The 21,953-nt window shown below is 43.3% G+C and overlaps 1 protein-coding gene across 11 annotated transcripts; it reads right to left on the minus strand.

The window, feature by feature from the left end:
• Window positions 1–917: 917 nt before the first annotated feature.
• Window positions 918–21,953, minus strand: add2 (adducin 2 (beta)). 11 transcript variants are annotated; one of them, XM_083783659.1, is made up of 16 exons: window positions 21,748–21,953; window positions 15,798–16,001; window positions 13,028–13,169; window positions 11,906–12,057; window positions 11,488–11,568; window positions 10,916–11,065; window positions 9,944–10,087; window positions 9,710–9,808; window positions 8,040–8,216; window positions 7,567–7,818; window positions 5,504–5,617; window positions 5,205–5,291; window positions 4,027–4,153; window positions 3,238–3,321; window positions 2,468–2,501; window positions 2,169–2,277 (listed from the first exon to the last, which is right to left on the minus strand). In XM_083783659.1, coding segments are annotated over exons 2-16 (1,794 nt in total). In that variant the 5' UTR covers window positions 15,948–16,001; window positions 21,748–21,953; the 3' UTR covers window positions 2,169–2,276. The 11 variants fall into 11 exon arrangements, 10 of the variants coding, with proteins under 10 accessions (XP_083639781.1, XP_083639776.1, XP_083639779.1 ...); XM_083783658.1 differs by having other exon boundaries at window positions 2,204–2,280; XM_083783655.1 differs by lacking the exon at window positions 2,468–2,501 and having other exon boundaries at window positions 918–2,277.

Here is a 21,953-nt window from a genome sequence, read left to right on the forward strand (position 1 = left end):
CGGCTGGACGACAAATCACATCTTGTTTTTTAGACAATGCTATAAGCATATCACGTTCATTTCTCCCCACATCTCTCTGATTGTTATTCTTTGTTAGATTGTCAATGTCTTTGTCTACCAATTTCATGAATGTATCAATGGTAGGGGTATTGACTGGAAGGCAAAGGATCAAGTTTAGGTGTAGGTACATAAGACAGACCTTTGTTGAGAAGGCCTTGTTCAGGACCAGAAAGAGGACTGTCCGACAGGTTGTAGATCAGTCCCTGCCCTTGTTGGGTCGTCGTTCCGATCGTCGTGGGTTGTCTCGAGCCTCTTTTGCCCCGGCGTCGTTTCTTCTGTATCTGGTGGGTCGACGTGTCTCGTTGGACCTCTGTGGGCCTCGTTGTGCATGGGCGTGGTCGTTGGGCCGTGATGGGCCTTGTGGAGCCGAGGCCTGGTCGTCTTCTAAAGAATCCTGTTCAGAGTCGGTAGCCGGGTATTCAGACGTGCTGGATCCTGAGGTGTGGGGTGCCTCCTGGAAATGCACTTATTTTTTAGGTCTCACATTGGGTTTGTTGAGTCTCCATTCGTAGACCTTGTTGTCTCGATAATCAAAGGTGTCTCTTTTAAACTTTTTAATTTTCTTCTTGAGTTCTTTCTCTCTGTATTTGTCCGTGGCCATGGTAATGTTCTCTTGTAGCTTTTGGAAAGCTGGAGCATCCAAAGTCTTAGTGATTTCACCCTTGATTTCTTCCATCTCATTTTTAGTTTTTGCCAGATCTTGATGTGTGTGTTCTATGATTAGTACCATCAAGTCTAAGGATGCTTTGTTGAGAATCTCACACCACTTGGTGCGGAATTTTATTTAGGCGTAGGCCTTGAGGGATTACCCAGCAATGGGAAACGAGGCAAAACAAACTGAACAATTGTATTGCTTGAAATCAACTTGATCTTTAATGACTGGTACATGTTAACCTTGCAACACTCACTGATACATTCTAGTTTGAAATATATGTAATTAAATCATAAACATCACACCAGCAAATTGATAACTTCATAACTGATTTAAAAAAATTACAACTGTTGAGAGGTATTTTATACACATAATTTTAAAAGAAAGTGAGAAAAGTGGAATGTTTAGTGCTTCAAAACTGCATCAACAAGCAACTGATTCATTTTTGTTTATATCCTTGTTTGGTATTAGTGGCATTCATAGCGTCTTTATTTAGTATTTGACAGCCAGTGAAGTGTTTTTTTTGTTCCTTTCCTTTATATGTTCCTGTTGTAATAACACAAATATGCTGGAAGGTTTGTACAGAACCAGCTTTCAGTTCGATCAGTGGAACACAATCGGCGTCTATCAGCATACGCTTCTATAAGTACTGCACCCTGTGCTCGCATAATATACCTGCAACATTCATGACAATGACAAATCAGGACCAGGGGGTGCCTATGGTGATGAATAAATACAACATATCGGTATGCGTATATACATGTTAAGTGCATTATGCCTACAATTGAATGAGGATTATTGTCGATTCCATTTTACCTTTTGCAATGGTAAATTATAAATGACACAAAATGTGTAGAAAACAATGTTTGAACTGAAAGCACATGTTCAGGCTACTGATGGTCCTTGTGAAATTTAAAATATTTGAGTGCACTTAAGCTGTGATTTAGTGGTGCAGAAGCATGAGATCAAAGATAAGTGTGTGTTGTGAGGATGTCAAAACTGTATCATTCCTGAGTGAAATAGTACTTGCAAATAATTCTGTTTGTTCATTTGACCTCCTTGGAGTGTCAGCAGGGTGGGATTTGCCACAAAGGACAATATATATCAAGTACCAGAAGGTTAGACAACCACAGGGATGACATTCAAATGTCAAATAACTTTCTGTGTCAACTTACCAGAGATATTTGAAGGGCCATGATGCTACAAACCACACCCATCTCATACTCCAAACAGGTCAAAACAAATGCAGAGAATAATTTGCATGCAGTATTTCAGCCAGGTCTGGTCTATATGCACCCCTCAGGCCTCAGCTTTCTCTTTCTGTTTCTTGCTCTTTTTCAAGAATGATGGTGCCTTGAATTTCTTTTTCTTCTTGGAGGGGGACTTAGAGGGTGAGCCCTCTGGGGTGCCCCCTTGTAGTTTAGTGGTCAGTGCCAGGGGGGTGGTGGAAGGCGGGGTGGATGTGTCGTTAGTCGAGAGAGCCTTCATCCCTTTCTCCAGCTCCTCTGTCGTTTGTTTCTCCTCCTCACCTCCGTTTTGTATGGCAGGGGAGTCTGTCTTCACCTCTTCTGCCCCCAAGAGGATGATCGGAGAATAGCAAGTGGGGAGAAAAACACAAGCTTTAGCAATCAGATAAAATGCGATCCACTGGTGGAGCTGCAAAAGCTACACGCCAGACATGTCATTTGCAGTTCACTTGCCAAACATGCTTGCTTAATGAGAGGTGGGTTGTCTTACTGTTTTGTCTATACTTACTAGGGAGACAAGACCTTAGCACCAGAGGAGTGCCCTATGAATCAGTGCAGAGGAACACAGAAAGGGACAGACACAGAGACAGGGAGAGAGAGGAACACACACAGGGTGTGGAGACATGTGGACATCACTACAAAGGGTTGACATATGGATAGTGTACAGCAAACAATAATCCTACTATGACGAACCACAAAATGCCACTCATAGCTGACCAACCCATATTACTCCATATTGCATCTCAGCTTAACTAGGAAGATCAATTTGCCTCGAATGTTAACATATAACCACAAAAACATGAGTAGGAGGCATATTCATCTCCAAACCTGGAGTTTTAAATTCGCTGCGCCATGCCGGCATACTGTTGAAACTCGTCTTCTGTATCCAGTGACCAAGCTAGTGGTCATGGTTAATGGGTTCAACTGCATTTGTAACGATCACGTGTTTAAAATGATGGTTGAAAAAATATATCATTTCCCATCTACAAGTTAGTCTCTCCAAAAGCAAGTCAACATACCTCCAATCTGCAATGCAAATGCAAAAATACTTTTGGAGTTCAATTTAGGAGAGACTCCAATCCCATAGCAAGACTGTAGTAGGCCTATATGCCAACAGGAGTAATTGGACCGTCAGTGAGCATTTAAAGCATGATAATCACGAGCAGTAACAGCGTCTCACATATTTTTATGTTGGACATGAAGCAACCTGAAGCCCCAGGTCAGATAGCCAATATGCCAGGCAAGCATGGCCGATTTATAGATCATGCCAAGCCTCACCTGACGGAGGGGCATTGCTAGGGCTTTGGCCCTTTGTGGGGGAGGTAGCAGGTGAAGTCTCTTCTTCGTTTGCCACCTCCTCCCCTGCTCACAAACGCGTGCGCACAAACACACGCACACACACACACACACACACACACACACACACAGATCAGACAGACAGGGTGAGGGAATAGTGCATTGACAGATATTTTATGTTAATGCTATAGTTGGTGCATAAGATGGTTAGGAAAGACTAGTAAAGTGAACATGAAAAACACTGATCATCAACAGACTGATGACTATAAAGATTCATGAAATAAGTTAAATAAAATTATTCTATTTGTACGTCTCCCAAGGAAGTGTAGTGTCACAGCAAAACTATAATTGAAATACATTTATATTTTAACCATAACAAAATAACCTCACAAGTAGAAGAGCATTATTTTTGGCATACGTAGTCAACTGTCCACCCCTTTTGGTATTTGTTTGATTTTCTTTAGATGGACAGTAGTGTAGGTGAGGCGAACAGTAAGAGGAACGCCCTGGCACAATTTTAATATAGAGAAGCGACCTCGTCCTAAAGGCGGGGGTCGCGTGCACGCATCCGTCTGAGTGACGGATATTTTTGGGGAGTGTTTGCCTATTATGCCCAGAATAGGGATGCAAGTTTCATGTGGTTGACTGTTAACACCAACTGGCACGGAATGCATCTTTGTAGTCATCATTCAGTAAAGATGGAGTTAGGTGTGATCATATTCCTCAGGTTAGCAACAGCAGCTGAGTTAGATGCACTGGGTTCAAGCATACCATTGATACCTCCGTCCTGTTTCCTTTCCACCTCCTTACGGTACTCATCCAACACCTTGTCTGTTAGGTCATTGAACGGGTTGGGAGGTTCTGGCTCTGGAGGAAGTTGAGGTTCACTCACTGGAGACTGAGGAGGAAGAATTGGGGAAGTCAAAATCACAACTCAAGGCCCAGGCCGTAGCGTAACGGTCTGGGCACCGGACTGGTGATCCAGTCGCGGTGTGCCGCGGGTTCGACTCCCGGACCCGACACGGCCTTTACCGCATGTCATCCCCCCATCTCTCTCCTGTTTCCTGTCAGCCTACTTTCTATCCCTTAAAAAATCAATAAAGGCGTAAGCCGCAAAAAAATATCTTAAAAAAAAAAAAATCACAACTCAAAAAACTCTAAAAGAAAAATAAGCTTTCATGGACTGCAATACACGTAGTATATATAACTGGTCCCCGGTCATTTCTGGGTTAGAATTAGCGTTACTGCTCTTGGGTCAGAAAGGGATTTTTTTTCACCCGAAGGAAAAGTCTTCTCTATGAGGGTTCTCTTGGCAATATCGGTAGAGGGCACAGTGGAGTAACTCAAATTATTTTTTTCCTGGTGAAAACAAAATCCCTTTCTGACCAAAAAGTGCATTTAAGTGTGGTGGGGGGCTCAAAGTGCTTCCACTAAGGAAAGTAGTTTAAGTAGGCTTTCTAATTACACAACCGTCTTTGTATTGGTGAGTAGGTAAAAAATATTTTTATTTTCGCTACAGAGGAGAGGCCCTTTCTGGCCAAAGAGAACCGTTTATACGTGTGGTGGGGGCTCAGAGTGCTTCCACTAAGGAAAATGAGACAAAAACGTCATTTTATTTACGCTAAAGACGAGAGGCTGGTCTGCATTCATGCGACTTCCGGAGGTTGACAGTAACATAGCTCTAAATGAAACACATTAGAGCTATGGACCAGAGCTAGTATACAGTATAATCTGATCTCTGTGATGAAGAGGGACGTTAAGTGTCAGTGTGAGGCCCTTTATTACTATTCTATCCATGAACACTGTCGGGTATTATCACTGTAATGGACACAGCTATTCCATTCATTTCCAGCTGTATCTATTACCTTGTAGATCAGTATAATCATCATGAATACAAAAAACCCCATCCTCTCAGGTACAGTATCACTGCTACAATAGGTGGACATTACCGGAGGACTATCCTCAGTTATGACACTGGCTAAGACTTGAGACTGGGGTCCTGCAGTCTTCATATCCTGACGATTCTGCTGCCGAATCTGAGAACAGAGATCGAAAACACCTGAAGGATAAATAAAGTAATGTTCATAGAAGACTATGGTCCAAAATGGGACTTTCTTTGCTGGAAAGCATAAACCTTTTCCATATATAACAATCCAATAGAACAGAAGGCAAGTGTATATGAGTATTATAGCACATGCATATAAAAGTTATGGTTATTTATTCATGAGGATGAGAGCAGACTTCCTACCTTGTTTCGTGTCTCCAGCACCTCTTGAGGGTTGGTGAAAAGCGGGACAAACTGGTTTGTGTCCATTTTGATGGACGTGCTCCCAGCCTGTGTCATCTCCTCTGTCTTCAGCCACTGAGAGCGAAGGGGAGAGACATTAACCCATTCTGACCTGAGATCAGATTCATACAAGGTTTCCGCCGGACACACACTGGTCTGACGAACCCATTCTGACCTGAGATTAGATTCTAAAAATGTCAGTCGTTCTTCGATTTTTTTCAAAAATAGCAGACCTACAAGCTCGTATCGCGCCACTCGGTGGCGCGATATGAGCTTGTAGATCTGCTATTTTTCAATAGCTAAAGCATGACATGATGCCGACACCAAAATGGGTGCCCGGTCAGAATGGGTTAAGCGCTTGTGTGTGTGTGTGTGTGTGTGTGTGTGTGTGTGTGTGTGTGTGTGTGTGTGTATATAATTTTGTCTGATGAAGAGTGCTAGCATAAAACGTTAGAAGCACTTACGAGCAATAAACACGTTTTTCAATTGGAGCCCAACATGTTTTTACATGTTTTTTTGCTCAGCACCTGCCCAACTTCGGGTTTGGGATGTGCATGTCCTATCTCTTTTCATTTTACAAATGCCTATATATATATATATATAATATAATTTATTTGGTGTTGTAAATTGTCCACCAGTGATTAATACTGAGGCACTCAACCACCAGAGGGCAGAAGCGTGCACTGCAGTCAAGGACAACAAGCTTTCCCCTGCAATGCAGAGAGAGAAGACAAGAGGCTGTGCAGTCAGTGTGGGAGGGGTGGGGGGGGGGTGCTAGTCTCCACCTCCACCCGATGATGTAACAAGAGGGTCTTCGGTTTTGTTTTGTCTGAATAAAGGACTCCATGCTTGGCAGCTCTGCTGTAGGCCTATTCCCTAGAGGGGCTGACACATGACAACTAAACCATCCACCATGACAATTATTTTCACACAGCGAGGAGAGGCTGCTTCAGCATCTAAAAGCCACAAAGGAGATTGCATATTTGAGATGGTGATCAAATGACCTTGGTTGAATAATGTGTCACCACGACGATTCTAGTGAAACCAGCTGAAATTGCATCCAATTCTCTAAATATAAAAAAAAAGATTCAGAGGTATGTTTGAGGGAGAGAAAGCTAACGATGAATGGTTAGTTTACTCTGCCAGGATCTGCCTGCCTTCTTCCCTAATTCCGCCCCACCAACCATCTCTCCTCCACCCTAAATAAAACCACAGCTCATTAATCCTGCCCCGTCCTCTTGTTCCATTATATTCCATCTATATTGTACACATGCTGTATGCACACCATTACTGGATCAGAATCCTTTCTGCAGCCAGACCAATAAAAAATTGTGCTGCTGTATTTGTACTTGAATATTTCACGCATTGGCAATTATGTAACCGATGTGTCCTGATTTTTAACCACTTTCAACCTCTCAATATTTGAGAGGTTTATAGAGAATATTTCAAATGTTTAAAAGAATGTAAAAAAATAGATATACAAGCTCACAGGGCATCTCCATAATAATAGCACTAACATATTCTCTGTATACTCTGTATGGATATCAGCAATGTGAGTGGCGCCTAGTTCAATGTTTGTTTTGTAAACGCCATTGACAATGAAGGGGAAAAAAGGGTCATAATGTGTTATTTAGGTCATATTGTCTCTTTATTGTTAATGGCGTTTAATGTTTGTGTTTGTTTTACATCACCATTACATCACCTAATCAACATGAGTTAGACTTTAATATATTAGCGCCCCTCACATCACACGGGTGTGATGTTTTTTATTGTAAATAGTATTTTTGCATATTTTGTTAAATGTTAAAACTTTGATAAATTCCAGATTTTTTCAATTGATTAGTAAAAAAAAAACAGAAAAGCAAAAATGATTGTGAAAATAACCCCATTATTAACCAGTTAATTGGGATCGGCATCAGACCCAAGTCCTTTCCTTCTGTGTCTTTCCTGTCAGCTTCCCAACTATCTGTCTCAACACCATTCTCAGGCCAATCCTCCCCCTCCCTCCAACCTCAGCATCTCACAGTGGTACGCTGGTGTCCCGGGCTGGCCTGGTCCTGGTTGACTTTCTGGTAGGTATTGGGGGTGTTGAGCCAGCGGGTCCTCTCCTGCTGCTGCCGCTGGGCAAATGGGTGCTGCCTCAGAGCCAGTTGGCCTTCGCCGTCCTCATCAAACTGGTGGAAGCCCGAGACGGTGGCAGGGATCTCCACCTCTCTCCGTATCCGCGTGCGCTCCAGCAGCACAGGGAAACGGTATGCATAACCAGTACGGTAGCCCTACAGTGGTGAATCAGATCAGTATCATAACCAGTACGGTAGCCCTACAGTGGTGAATCAGATCAGGAGGTTCACTTTCTAGATCAATTCTTCATTGTCCCAAAAGGGGAAATAGATTTTGCAGCACAATGTTGAAGTATGTACATGTACAAGAGGTGTGCTGAGCTGGCTGTGAAGCATGAACGAGCAGAAATGGATGTAAAACATATTCTATGACCTACCAGGTTATCCAGTGTTCTCATAAGGGCTTCAAACTCATGCTCCCCTAGGCGGCTCTTGTGTAGGGGGCCGAAGGTAGAGCCAGCCCAGCCCACCGTACCGGCTGGGTTAGGTCTGTGGGTGGTTCGATCCAGAAGGATAAGGTTCTGTTCCCCACCTGCGCAGCACAACGCAGACACCTGACAGAACACAGCATTACAGTTTGTTACTGGGGATTCATATTTCTGTTGGTAACTGATGCACCGGAGAGCAGGGGTGTATCCACGGGTGGGCCTAGGTAGGCTTTTTTTTTTTTTTTAAGATATTTTTTTTGCGGCTTACGCCTTTTATTGATTTTTTTGAAGGGACAGACAGTAGGCTGACAGGAAACGGGAGAGAGATGGGGGGATGACATGCAGTAAAGGCCGTGTCGGGTCCGGGAGTCGAACCCGCGGCACACTGCGACTGGATTACCAGTCCGCTGCCCAGACCGTTACGCTACGGCCTGGGCCTAGGTAGGCTTTGGCTTTTTAACCAATTTTGTAGAGTCATTACTCATTACATAACATAACATAATGTGGATGCAATTACATTTTGACACATAATATAATGTGGATGCAATTACATTTTGTGAAATATGGCAGTGGATGTAATGTGTGTATGATTCGCCTTTCCATAGCCACTAGCTGGCACTGTGTAGTTTGTCCCTCTGTGCCTGCATAGATTGATTGGTCATGCCTTATGCCTGACACTATCATTGTGCTTGTGTTGTTATTTGCTATGTCTTAGTTTGTTTACGATTAAATACAAAGGAGAAGCCTCTCTGAGAGTAGCCTAATTGTTAGCCTCACAATGCCAAACGTCTATTGCAAAGTTTTTGGAAGGAAGTCAGTCCCTGGAGGAGCTACTGTACAACAGTTGTATCCTGAGGAGTTCACCTTTCTGGGCCAGCAAACTCCAGTCCACAACAGCGTCCGCCCTTGATTATGGATTACTACGTGATTGAAGACATCAAAGGTCAATTGTAATTTTTGCCAAGTTGATTTTCATTGATTGTGCGGATTTGTGCCCCATGTTGTCTGCTGCTGATATGCTTGCTTAGAATTTGGTCAGAATTTTATTGAAAGGATAGCCCCTTGAGATGCAGCATCTCATTTTAGAACATTACATACAGTACAGTGCAGTTACACAAATACAGACATACAGTTAGCTTGCTCATCCTCTCCTACCCACTCCCCCATCCCCCAACTCTCTCTAGACTTGAGAGTACAGTACAGTGACTTCAACAGGAGTCAGAAATAAGCAGCAGTACAGGCATTGTTAGTAGCATGAACAGATTGTTTTGAGGTGTGAATACAGGGAAGTCCTGAAGCGGCTAGGAGAGGTAACAGATAACAGAATACTGCACTATACTGTGTATACTGTGTGTGTGTGTGTGTGTGTGTGTGTGTGTGTGTGTGTGTGTGTGTGTGTGTGTGTGTGTGTGTGCGTGTGCGTGCGTGTGCGTGCGTGTGCGTTGATGCTGCAGTCTGCATATATACTTCCAATCCAGACATCCTCACCCCGACCTCCGCAATATCGGTGTGTGTGTGCTCGTGCACGCACAAATACTATGTGTATCTATAATGTGCATAATGCGTATGCATGTTCAAGACTGTGTGTATCCAAGTGTGTGTATAATATGTACCAGTACCTGTATCTGGCAGGCAGCCTGAATGTGGTAGATGGTGTAGAATGCCTCCTCCACTGACTCCCCAAGAGCCACGATACCATGGTTCCTCAGCACCAGAACCTAAGTTACAAGTAGAAAATGGCCGAAGTTGAGGCCATTTCTATTCTTTAAAAGTCCATAAATTACTATTAAGAAGTCAATGAAAGCATAACACCTACTCTGATATTAAATGTGAGAGTTCCATGACTCTCATACCTTGCAGGTGGGCCCCAGGCTCTTCTGTAGTTCCACCCTGTCCTCCTCGTCCTCCATCAGGCCATTGTAATCGTAGTAGGTGACGTCCCCCACCAGCAGAGCCTCGTGAGAAAGCGGCAGTAGGCCGCTTTTCATGGCCGACACCTGTACAGATGAAGGGGGTGGACAGCCAGTCAGAGCTGTTATTATGGGGATGGCCTACTTTATTTCTGTTCATTTTTACACACGTTCAAGTCTACGTAATGGCCAATGCAACCACAGTCTTAACTGTTGACATTTCCTCTCCACTTGGGTGGTTGGCAGGCATTCGCTAAAACCCTCAGTCAAGTTATAGCAGCATGGAATCATTTTGTAGGTTGTTTTCTAATTCAGATGGGTAAAAACATGGCAAGCTGCATAAGCTTTGCCTTATAGTACACCATGATGTACGCAATGCAGCTGCCTTAATAATTTAAATTAATTAGATACTTATTATTGGTACACCTAAATCTCACACACACATTATTCATTGCATCTGTGTTGCTTATTAGCCTGACTTGTTTTTAACCTTCTGCAGTTTTCAACCTGTAGTAAACAAATACAAACAAATGGCCTAGGTTTTCATGCCCTTTTAACTGAGCATGTACAAATGCAAGGGGACGCCTATAAGTACATTTGGTTATGTTTGTACACTAAGGTAGGAGTTATACAGGAGGATTTCTTGGGGAATTCGAACACCTATTTGTTAGGTGTGTTTAATTTGTGCATTATCAAATGATGTTTCTCAACCCAAAAAGACACAAAAGAGGGACTGGCAAATATCAGGGCTAGGACGACTGTCATTTTGGTATTTTCCTGTGGTGAATAAATTCATACTTTGGTTGCACCGTACCAGTGCCTCTGTACTAAATCCAGCCGCTAATTGGGTCATTCCCACACCAACTCATGCCTGATTGTGTAGACTAGGGTATGTAAATGTAAATGTTGACTTACAGCGGCAGTGGCTGGGGTTTGAAGGTGTAGCAAACAGCGGACGTCTGGCCGGGCAGAGTAGATGGCTGAGTGAAGGCTGAACCTCTCCAAGTCCACTCCCAGGGTGGTGCTGCCTTTGTCCACCACCTCACCCAAAATGTTCACCTTCACCTGGGACATAAATAACTAGTCAGAACTAGAACTAGCCTGCAACGTTCAGCAGAGTCTAGTAGCCTAGTTCCTAAATTAGATATTTAAAGTTTCAGCTATATTAAATGTAAAGTAGATAGACCATAATTATCCTCCTACAAACGGATTAAAAGACACCGCAGATGCTGAACCCAGTACTAATGGGAAGTTGTTACTGCATAATTGCATATACGGGGACCTGCTGTCTAGTTTGTATTATTATACTGTATACCAATGGACCCTGGCAGACATTTTGTGTGTTAGACATGAGACCACATTGTTCCTGGCTTATTTTAACTGATATAAATTATGTAAAAGTCTCATCTACCCAGCCAACACAATTGGTGCTATTGTACCTGATGACTAAATTACAGTACAGTGGGTGTGTGAGAAAATGTACTCACCAGACTGGATGCTGTGACCTCACTGTAGGTCAGACCATCTGGTACAACTAGGAAGTGCTCCTGTTCCTTACTTACACGCAACTGCCAGATAACAACACAGTCAGACAGACAGACAGACAGACAGACAGACAATACAATCTGTAGACAAAATTTTACTCTGAAAGTGTCAAACAAAATGTGGATGGGTTACTGACTGTATAAGGACATAAAATAGAGATGGAGATATATAGCATAGCATTTATGTTAAGTGAAATTCATATAATAATAATATATATATATATATATATATATATATATATAATGATATAATAATAATAATAATATGATTGTATCTGTCAGTTTGAAATCATTTTGAATTGCATAGATTGCATACATGCATGGAAAGGAAATGTGAAGTGTGAACTTGCATGGTACTGACAGTGAGGCAGGCGCGGCTGAACTGAGACCAGCCGTACAGGTCCAGCAGACGGTGAACACTGGCCAGCTTACAGCGCATCAACCTCTCCCCTTTCACCATGCTGCCTGGCTCAACGGCCTGCAGGTCGTTTATGGGAGTCACCATCATCATGTCTGTGGGCAGACAGACAGACAGACAGACAGACAGACAGACAGACAGACAGACGGACGGACGGACGGACGGACGGAAGGACAGAAGGACGAGGAGAATAGAAAGGAGAGAATTAAAGGAAAACAGTGTGGGAAGAGTGGGAGTGGGCAGGAGAATGAAATAGTGATTCACTTGTTTGTATTGTCCATGCGCATACGGTATATTGATGAGAAATTGATAATTTACCATTTGTTGTGATTTTGCAGGCGGGAGCATACTTTTTAATGGGTGTAAAGAGTGCTGTCCTTTTGAGTGTGGAAAAGACTGTCAGTAATTGACGTGTACAGTCTGTGTGCATGTGTGTGTGTGTGTCGTGTGTAGGAACATAATTTTCTCATATTCATATTATTTGAAAGGGTTATGTTGCATTACACAGGGATTACACACACATTACACACTAATTACACCCTGTGTAATTAGGTTTCTTTATTTGTCGCTTCTTTGTAGAACATTTTGCTTTTCATTTTAAACTTCGCTCAGTTTCGCTCTGCAAAGAACAGACAGGAATGTACACGCTCGCAAAGCATCGCATCATGGTGCACTGCGAACGTTTCAATTATTTGTGAACATTTATGAAAACCTTTGAACATTTGTTGTCTTAATGACATTCTGACCGGGCACCCATTTTGGTGTCAGCATCATGTTATGCTTTAGCTATTTAAAAATAGCAGATCTACAAGCTCATATCGCGCCACCGAGTGGCGCGATACGAGCTTGTAGGTCTGCTATTTTTGAAAAATCGAAGAGCGACTGACATTTTTAGAATCTGATCTCGGGTCAGAATAGGTTCATCAGACCAGTGTGTGTCCGGCGGAAACCTCGTATGAATCTGATCTCAGGTCAGAATGGGTTAATGACATTCCCAAAATAGGGTTCATGTGGTTAGTGGACATGTCAAATGATAAGGTGTAACAGTTTTATTGTGTAGCCTACTTGATGGTGAGACGGGCAGGGCGGCTGGGGAGCCGTGGGAGGCCATGTAGTCAGCCAGCTGCCTGAGAGCCCACAGGTTAGACGAACTTCCTCCTTTCTTCATCTGTTCCTGGATCAGCACGTCAAGCTCCTCTCTGAAGGACTGCACGCATGCACACACACGCACACGCACACACACACACACACACACACAGAGGCCCTCATTTATCAACCGTGCGTACGCCAAAATATGGGCGCACGCCGAAATTACCGACATTTTCGGCATTTAACATTTCCGGCAAAGCTTGAAATTGAACGTGACAACGTTCAAAACCCACGTCTGCTCGGCAGCTGTCGTACGCTTTGTCCTCACCTGTTTTTCTGTCCTAGAACAGCGGAGCAGCATTGTCTGACCAGCTGAGAGGCTGCCAAAGGCATCGAAACATATGTATTCACTCCTAAAATGTTAATATAAAACTGTATGTATATGGGCTACATGTAAAAAAAAAAAAAAAAGAAAAGGAAAAGAAAAAAGGAATAGACCTACAAGATGTGTCTTTGTGTCATATGCAATTTGTAGGAGCTTTCCAACTTTACAATTAAAATCGCGATTGATTTAAGCCATTTAAACAGTGTTTTGCATGAGCGCATACATGCGAGGATTTGGGCTGTCTGTACTGGAATATTTCCATGACGTTGGAAAGTAGCCATAGTGCAATGCAGCTGCGGAGAGTCCCAACGTGGTATAGCCTACTGTAGCCTAATCTACAGCAGGCCGATGTCTTTCTGGAGTTACGGTATATGTGCAATATAATAAACCCGACGCGTCGCTCGAATGCCAATTTGTACCGTGCCAGGCTGCCAGCACAAGTGGGAACTGCATCGGAGATATAGGTATATTACCCAGCCAGCCCACCACCAGCCACACATGAGGCTATATACGGTTTTGGCTGCACATTCATATAATGACAGTTGACAGCCCGGCCACTGCAGTGACTAACGACTGCGAGGCAATCTAAATAGACTGTCGAACATGCATGGTCACTTGGTCAGTTGGTCACGGACGGACCACTGTGATAGAGAGAGACAGACAGACAGACAGACAGGACAGGACAGGAGGAGCACCTGCAAAACAGCAGCGTGTGTGTGCCTATTTGTTATTTAATTATGGTTCACAGGTTCAGGTTTTCGTTCACTAATATATCTTGTTGTATATTAAATTAAAAATACTTTAATAATTTAATATACAACTAACAACACACAGTGAAAGTTGCAAATAGCGATATGTGCGTGCGGGGGGTGAGGCGGGCAGCAAGGGAAGCGAAGCGAGAGGAGAAACAGACAGCTTTATTTAATGTGTCATGTAGGTGCGTGCGTGCATGACAGCAAGGCAAGCGAGGTGAGAGGGAAACAGACAGGGTAGGCCTACAACTTTATTTAATTCATGCAGGTGTTCGTTCTTTATTTGTTTAACAACACACCAGTTAGTTGGGCTTGCAAGTTGCGTGTGCGTGCTGTGCGTGTGTATGAGAGAGGGGGGTGAGGCGGGCAGCAAGGCACGGGAGAAACCTATTTTTTCATGTAACCATGGTTTCAGGAAACGTATTGCCGTTGTTCATGTCGCAAAAACGAGGGTGAGGCTAGATTTAATAGGGCATGCCAGATCAAATTCAGTCGTGACATTTATTAACGTCAGAACGAAATTAAGGAAGGATCAGCTGTTTGCGATCACTTTATAAATGCCGTGGCGACGTGGGTGTACTACGAAACCTGCACTCGAATCTGTGGCAGATTTTACACTCGATTGATAAATGAGGGCCAGAGACTACTATTACTACAGTAGTCTGTAGGAGTACTGAGTACAGCCTGTACTCCTACAGAAGCGGAGGCAAGTCAAACACTTAAATGAGTCACCCCCTCTCTCCTCCACAAAGTGTGCTCTTTCACCCCCCACACACACACACACACACACACACACACACACACACACACACACACACACACACACACACACACACACTGTGAACAGTAAGGGACCACTTCTACACTCTGAGTCAAATGAGCACTCAGGATTCTTGCTTTGCACCCTGTCTGCAGTCCAAGCTGTCAAGTGGTGATTGAGTGCAGATTAAATCTGCACTGAGGAGATAATCATATCTATGGGAATCTACTGAGGGGGAAGGGATGAGAGAGAGTGATGGGATAGAGAGGGAGGGAGGGAGGGAGGGAACAAACTCGAATGAGCAGGAGAGAGAGAGAGTGGGGAGAGAGGAGGAGGGAGGAAGAGAAAATGAGACGATGTTGGGGTGAGATTGCCAGCAGAGAGACACAGGAGTTTGTACGGGAAAAGTTATGGGTAGGGAGGATGAGGGGAAAAGACAGAGGCGTAAAAAAGTGTAAAGGAGAGATAGAGAGAGAGCAAGGGAAATGACAGTGTGAATGTAAACACAGTGAAGTTGTAGACACGACAGTGACAAGTGAGTGACAGAGCAGTACCGTAACAAACAAGTCTTCTTTTATCTCCTTCACAGTAGCTTATCTCTGCAACCTCCACAAAAACACACACTTGCACTCTCTCAATTCGTCTCTCATTGTCGCCTTTTCTCTTAGCTCTCTCTCTCTCTCTCTCTCACTCTCACACACACACACACACACACACACACACACACACACACACACACACACACACACACACACACACACACACACACACACACACACACACACACACACACACACACACTCTCTCTCTCTCTCTCTCTCTCTCTCTCTCTCTCTCTCTCTCTCTCACCGGGCTCTGCAGCAGGCTGGAGATCCGTTTCTTGTTCTGCTGGCTCCCGGAACCGGGCGTGGAGTGCTGAGGGGATGGAAGCCCCTCGGGGACCCCATCGCTGGGGCTGCGCTGCACCGGTGTGCCCTTGGGGGAGGGGGACTTACTCATTTTGTATCACGTCACAGTGTGTGCCTTAGGTCCAGGGATTGGGTGGGGAGAGACCTGCAAGGAGAGAGGGGGAAATGGCAGATAATCAACCAATGGTGTTTCCAAAAAGGTGTTTCAAAATAATTTGAAAACAGAGAGTTAGGTGCACAAAGTTTGTGTGTACTGTATGTCTGGACTATTCAGCACACCACATAACATAAACACACAGTCATTATTTTTTTAGATTTTTCTGTGCAGCATCCACATTTACATTGCTATTAAAAATAAATACCCCTGTTTTTAAAATACAAAATACATAGAACATTCAGTAGTCCACCTCCAACCACACAGTCAATCCTATGAACAGTAGCAGCGTAACAAACCCTCCCTGCTGCCCTCACATACATTAGAGATATTGTATTTCACAGATAACTGTGTGTGTGTGTGTGTGGGGGGGGGGGGGGGGGGGGGGATTGCTGCATTAGTATTAAGAGCTCAAATACTCTGACATTAGAAACACTGGCAGGAAGTTAGCCAGTGATGTAGCCTTAAGTGAGGAGGAGTTACTGAATGTCTCTCGCGCACACACACACACACACACACACACACACACACACACACACACACACACACACACACACACACACACACACACACACACACACTCACACTCTGCACTCAGTAGATAAGGCCCAACACCTGCCACACCCCCTCCTCTGTGGTCCCGCACATCAACTGCCACAACTTGTTTCATTTAAATACTCCAGCATCGACCCAATGGCACCAAATTTGCATTATTGGAGTACATGTTTTTAAAAATATTTAACTATTAAAAGCACATGGTTTTAAAAATGCAATCAAATTACAAAGTACATGTTCTTTTTTTATCAATTCATTGCTGTATTGAAATTTTGACATTTCACCCCAAAATTAGGGTTAAAATGTATGGTTTGTGTCCTGGGGATGTCTAGAAATGTTATGGATTCAAAAGTACAATATTTGTCTTTGAAACAGTGGAGGGGTGTGCTACAACAATTGTGTTACAACAATTTGAGCGATATATGAATATGGATATATTCACAAGTAAGTTAGCATATTCATGTGATCGCATACAGTACATGTATGTATGTGCTTAACTATTTGAGTGAATGGGTATGTGAGTTACAGTATGTATTTGTGAGTTAGCATGTTTAAAGGTATATTCAGTGATTTCACTCAAAAAACCTTAGGTTTCGTTTTTGGCTGTGGGACCCAGCCTTTCGTCCAATCAGGATAGAGAGTCAAAAACGAAACCTAAGGTTTTTTGACCCCCAGGGGTTAACTGGGGACAGGGAGGAACTCCTTATATGGCCAGCACACTCTATAGTAGGGAGGATTATCACAACAAAACAAAAAAATAAGTGATATTTGAATTAAGTGAAATCACTGAATATACCTTTAAGTGTGCGAGTGAGTGCAAGTGTGAGAGACACATACTTGTATGTGTGCATATGTGTTTGTCCACCAGCAATCTGAGAGCAAGCGTGCGTGAGAGCGAGCGTGCGTGAGAGCGAGCGTGCGTGCGTGAGAGCGAGCGTGCGTGCGTGAGAGCGAGCGTGCGTGCGTGAGAGCGAGCGTGCGTGAGAGCGAGCGTGCGTGCGTGAGAGCGAGCGTGCGTGCGTGAGAGCGAGCGAGCGTGCGTGAGAGCGAGCGTGCGTGCGTGAGAGCGAGCGTGCGTGCGTGAGAGCGAGCGTGCGTGAGAGCGAGCGTGCGTGCGTGCGACAGAAAGGAGACCCAGCTGCTGAGATGCAGCAGACAGTATCTCTCCAGAGAGCGTCATAATGACTCAAGGTCTGGCATCCTGCCCCTCCTCCTTCTCCCCCAATCACCTCCTCCACCTATACATCCTTTTCTTTTTTTAAACATCATTAAATAATTGTTTGCATCATTATATATATCACTCTCAGTGCAACTTTTTATATATTTTTTACAATAAATATGGAACCCACAATAACTTTGCACCCTATCCTCGGTGTCTCCCAAGGGCACCAGGAAGACCACGTCTATACTTTTCCACTTCCAACAGCTGGGTAAAAAACTCAATCTGCAATCTGCATGCTTTTTAAAGCTTGAGTGTAAAAATGTACAATCGCTCTGAGTTCAATTAACCCTATAGATTTGACGGTGTCGTTTTCTAATCTATCAGGTAGGCCTATAGTTAATTGGATTCACCAATTCTTGGCATCACCAAGAAAAACGTCATCCTTGTGCCTTTTGCTATCCTTAGAATCATATTAATTGATATCTCTGAAGATACAGTCATATTTGATGTTGGAGATTAGCGAGGAAGGAAATGGGTGAGTGCATGAGTGGCATTTCTGAGAGCACATTATCTCTGCATCTCTACTTGTGTATGGATATATTGATCGTTGTAAATGTACCCACTTCCAGTGAACAGTCAGTCAGCAGGGCTCTCCCTCTCTCTGTGTTTGAGGGCAGACGGTTCAACCAGCCAGACAGACCGGAATATAATTACAAAAGTAGTTCTGCATTGATTTTTCTTGACTCCATTAGTTAATGCCACAATGGGTAGTCAACCACTGTTAACTAATCATGCAAGCACTTTATAACAAGTCAGCATTGATAGTTACATCTAATGCAGAAAGTTTCACCACTCATTTCAAATGCTAAGAAATGTACTCAGTCTTCATCATCGCAATATAGCAGCAGTCTGTTCTTTGTATTCATCCCAACTCATATGAATATATAATAGATATAGAACAATGCCCCCTCCCCCCAATTACGTCTATGCCTTCTAATAGTCTACAGAACAATGAGGCGGAATAACGTTACTACTTTCTCACCTTGAACAGGCTGTGTAGGGGCTTATGAAGTTTGATTTGGATGACACTGTGACCCAGTGACAACCATTCAATAAACAAATATTTATCTCACTTGACTTCCATGTGTTCCGTTGAAGAATTTGTTTAAAGCTGCAGCCTGAAAATTAATATTCAAAGCTGAAAACTAGTATCAGCATAGCCTCATTAAGCCAACATGCCACTTAATTAATCCAGACTAATTCCTAATAGTAGACTCTGGAACACTAGAGCAAGCATGCAACTCTTCAGGCTCGGTTAGGGAGAACCAGGAGTTAGGGTGGGATGAGCACAACCAAGTCCATGTGCCATGTGGGGCAACAGTGTTATTCATATAGGCCTGATATACAAATGCAGTGAGCCATGTTTTGATACAGCTCTCAACACTAATTTATTTCACATTACACACCATCAAATCCATCACCCAGAATTTCTCTTGGGCTCTTGCTCTTGTGATGTTCTCTCTCTAGAGCAGCTGTATTATACCCAAACATTTTTGGCCGTGCACCCCCTGTTACCCTCTGACCTAGCTGACCCCCCCCCCCCCCCCCAGCGCTCAGTCTCGTATTTGGAAGAAAATGATACATTTTTTAATATGATTATGGCAAAAAATCACAGAATGTCACTGCACTGAGACATGCAGCTGCTGTATACTCCTGCAGCTGCTCTATACATCTCCTTACAACAGTGTTTTACTGGACTATGCCGTTTGTGTAAAATAACACCATAACACCATACAACCGCCATTACCCTTTTCATGTCATGCACCAGAAGGGGTGCACACACCACAGTTTGGGAACCCCTGGTCTAGGGATGGCCAAACATCCCAAAGGGCAGGGGGAACTATAATCTTTAGTCGATTACAAACAAATAATAAAAATAAAGTAGTCATGAATTAGAATTGATTCATTTTTTTTTTTTTAAACAAGCCTTTCGATTTGATTTTTTTTTAATTAATCACTAGGCCTATAGCTGCACTAGATCGGTCTTGTCGATGTGTGTTCATTTCAAATTCATTGAAGCTGCTTCATGTTAGTCTTTAACATTTTAAAGACTATATTGTTGAGGATCAATGGGCGATGTATAGGCCAATTAAATGTGTCAAAGCTACGCTACAGTCCATACCCCCCCCCCCACCCCTTACAATATAGCCTATAAGTCCATATTCTTGAAACTGCAGCACAATGTTATTCATAATTTCTAGATTCGTTTTCACTTTTATCACTTCACATGCTGATCAGAGGAACAGCCTGTGCCTCTGATCCTACTTTCTGGAGCCACTCCATCTAGGGTTGCCACCCGTCCCTTAAAATACAGAATCGTCCCTTATTTGAGAATTAAATGATGCGTCCCTTATTGAACCAATAAGGAACGCAGTTTGTTCCTTATTTTCCTAAATAGCCCCTACACGTCAACACTGAATTTAACAATAATGAACAAAACAAAACACAGGAAATATTAAAGTCAGCACAATTGTTCTAGCGGGAGGCACACACTACCTAAAGTAGCCTAAACCAGTGGTTCCCAAAATGAGGTCCCCCATGGGTCCTTGAGGGCGTTCCAGGGGGTCCCCAGCTAAATTATTGTTTGGAACCAAATGGACCCTTATGGGTCTGTAACTCTGAGAGTGTACAAATGGAACCAAATGGACCATCAGAGTTAAATTAACATTGATTTTACAATATGAATTGGGGGTCCCAGAGATAGAATGCCATTAAATGGGGGTCTGTATACTAATGCATGAAAAACTGGTACTTGAAATTAAATGGGTTGAGAATCACTGTGTAAAAATCTTCTCTTATGGGGGTCGCTGACATATATTTTATAATGGGCTGCTGATGTTGTTATGCTCATTTGGAAAACAAAATTCTACTTCAAAAGTTGTGGATAGCATACCATAAACAATAAGTTGAAGGGAAACTTCAACTTATTGCTTCAACGTATTGCTTCAACTTATTGCTTCAACGTATTGCTTCAACGTATTGCTTCAACGTATTGCTTCAACTTATTGCTTCAACTTATTGCCGGCCTTGCCGCACACGCCTGCGCCGCAAGGCCGCGGCAGGCGTAAAGAGTGTCCCTTATTTCAAGATCTCAAAGGTGGCAACCCTAACTCCATCATCTGGCCCGAGGTTGGCATGGTGTCATAGCAACAACATCAGCACCCAGCGGTTGATCTGCTAATGGCCACCCAACCCATGGACAAAGCTGTCGAGCCTTCGAGTCTAGATGCCCGACTCGTTTCAACCGAGAGTAGCCTATCAGCATAAATATAAATACATATAGACTATACGGTTAAAGTTAGCCTATATGTAACATATTATGCCTCCATGCTTAGGCTATAAGCCCCAAGTCGTGACATCGTTTGATACAGCGAAGATGCTTTAAAAAGATAGGCCTGCAATGTCGCCGCTATACTGTAGTAGGCTAACCAAGGCAAGGCAGTATACATTCAACTTGATCGCCAGCACCATAGAGAAAGCATTGGCTACTGTTACTGTTCCGTCATAAGCTCGTCAGCTCAATCGGCAGGCCTACATAAACAGCGCAATGTTGGACATGTCGTGTGAGAACGACCATTATGGTTATTATGGGCCTTCCTCTGCAGATTCAAGACATATAAAATGTAACCAACATGTCCAATAAAATGCAGACCATGAGCGATCGTCGAGGCAGATCGAACGCTCAGTAGCCTAGGCCTATTCTATCGCAGTCAGACTAATTTATATAAATTAAATAAATGACTTTAGGCTAAATATGGCTATAAGGTTTCGAAAGGGAGTCTATCTATAATAGGCTAATAGTGCATCAATCAATCTTGTTATAGCATCATGACAATATATGCGCACAAGACGTAGGCTATCGTGCACGCGTAGGCAATGACCAAAGAGAGCATATAGCCTATGTATATTGATGCCGCTAAATCTTAATTTAGGTACAATTATAGATAATAATTATCATACCTCAGCGCAATAAAAGCATTCTCGTTGTCTTGTCCTTTGTGGGTGCGCGTCACACCCACTGTCCTTTTCCGACACCGAGACACAGGGTCGGCTCCGACTCGGCTGATGATCAAACCAATCAATGGCTTAGAAAATATTTACGTTTGACTCCGGGAATACGCTTTTACGGGAACAATATTGACGGCCTGGCTCGGATGATACCAAGT

This window comes from Protomyctophum parallelum (assembly GCF_964188405.1).
Source record: "Protomyctophum parallelum genome assembly, chromosome: 15".
NCBI lineage: Eukaryota > Metazoa > Chordata > Actinopteri > Myctophiformes > Myctophidae > Protomyctophum > Protomyctophum parallelum.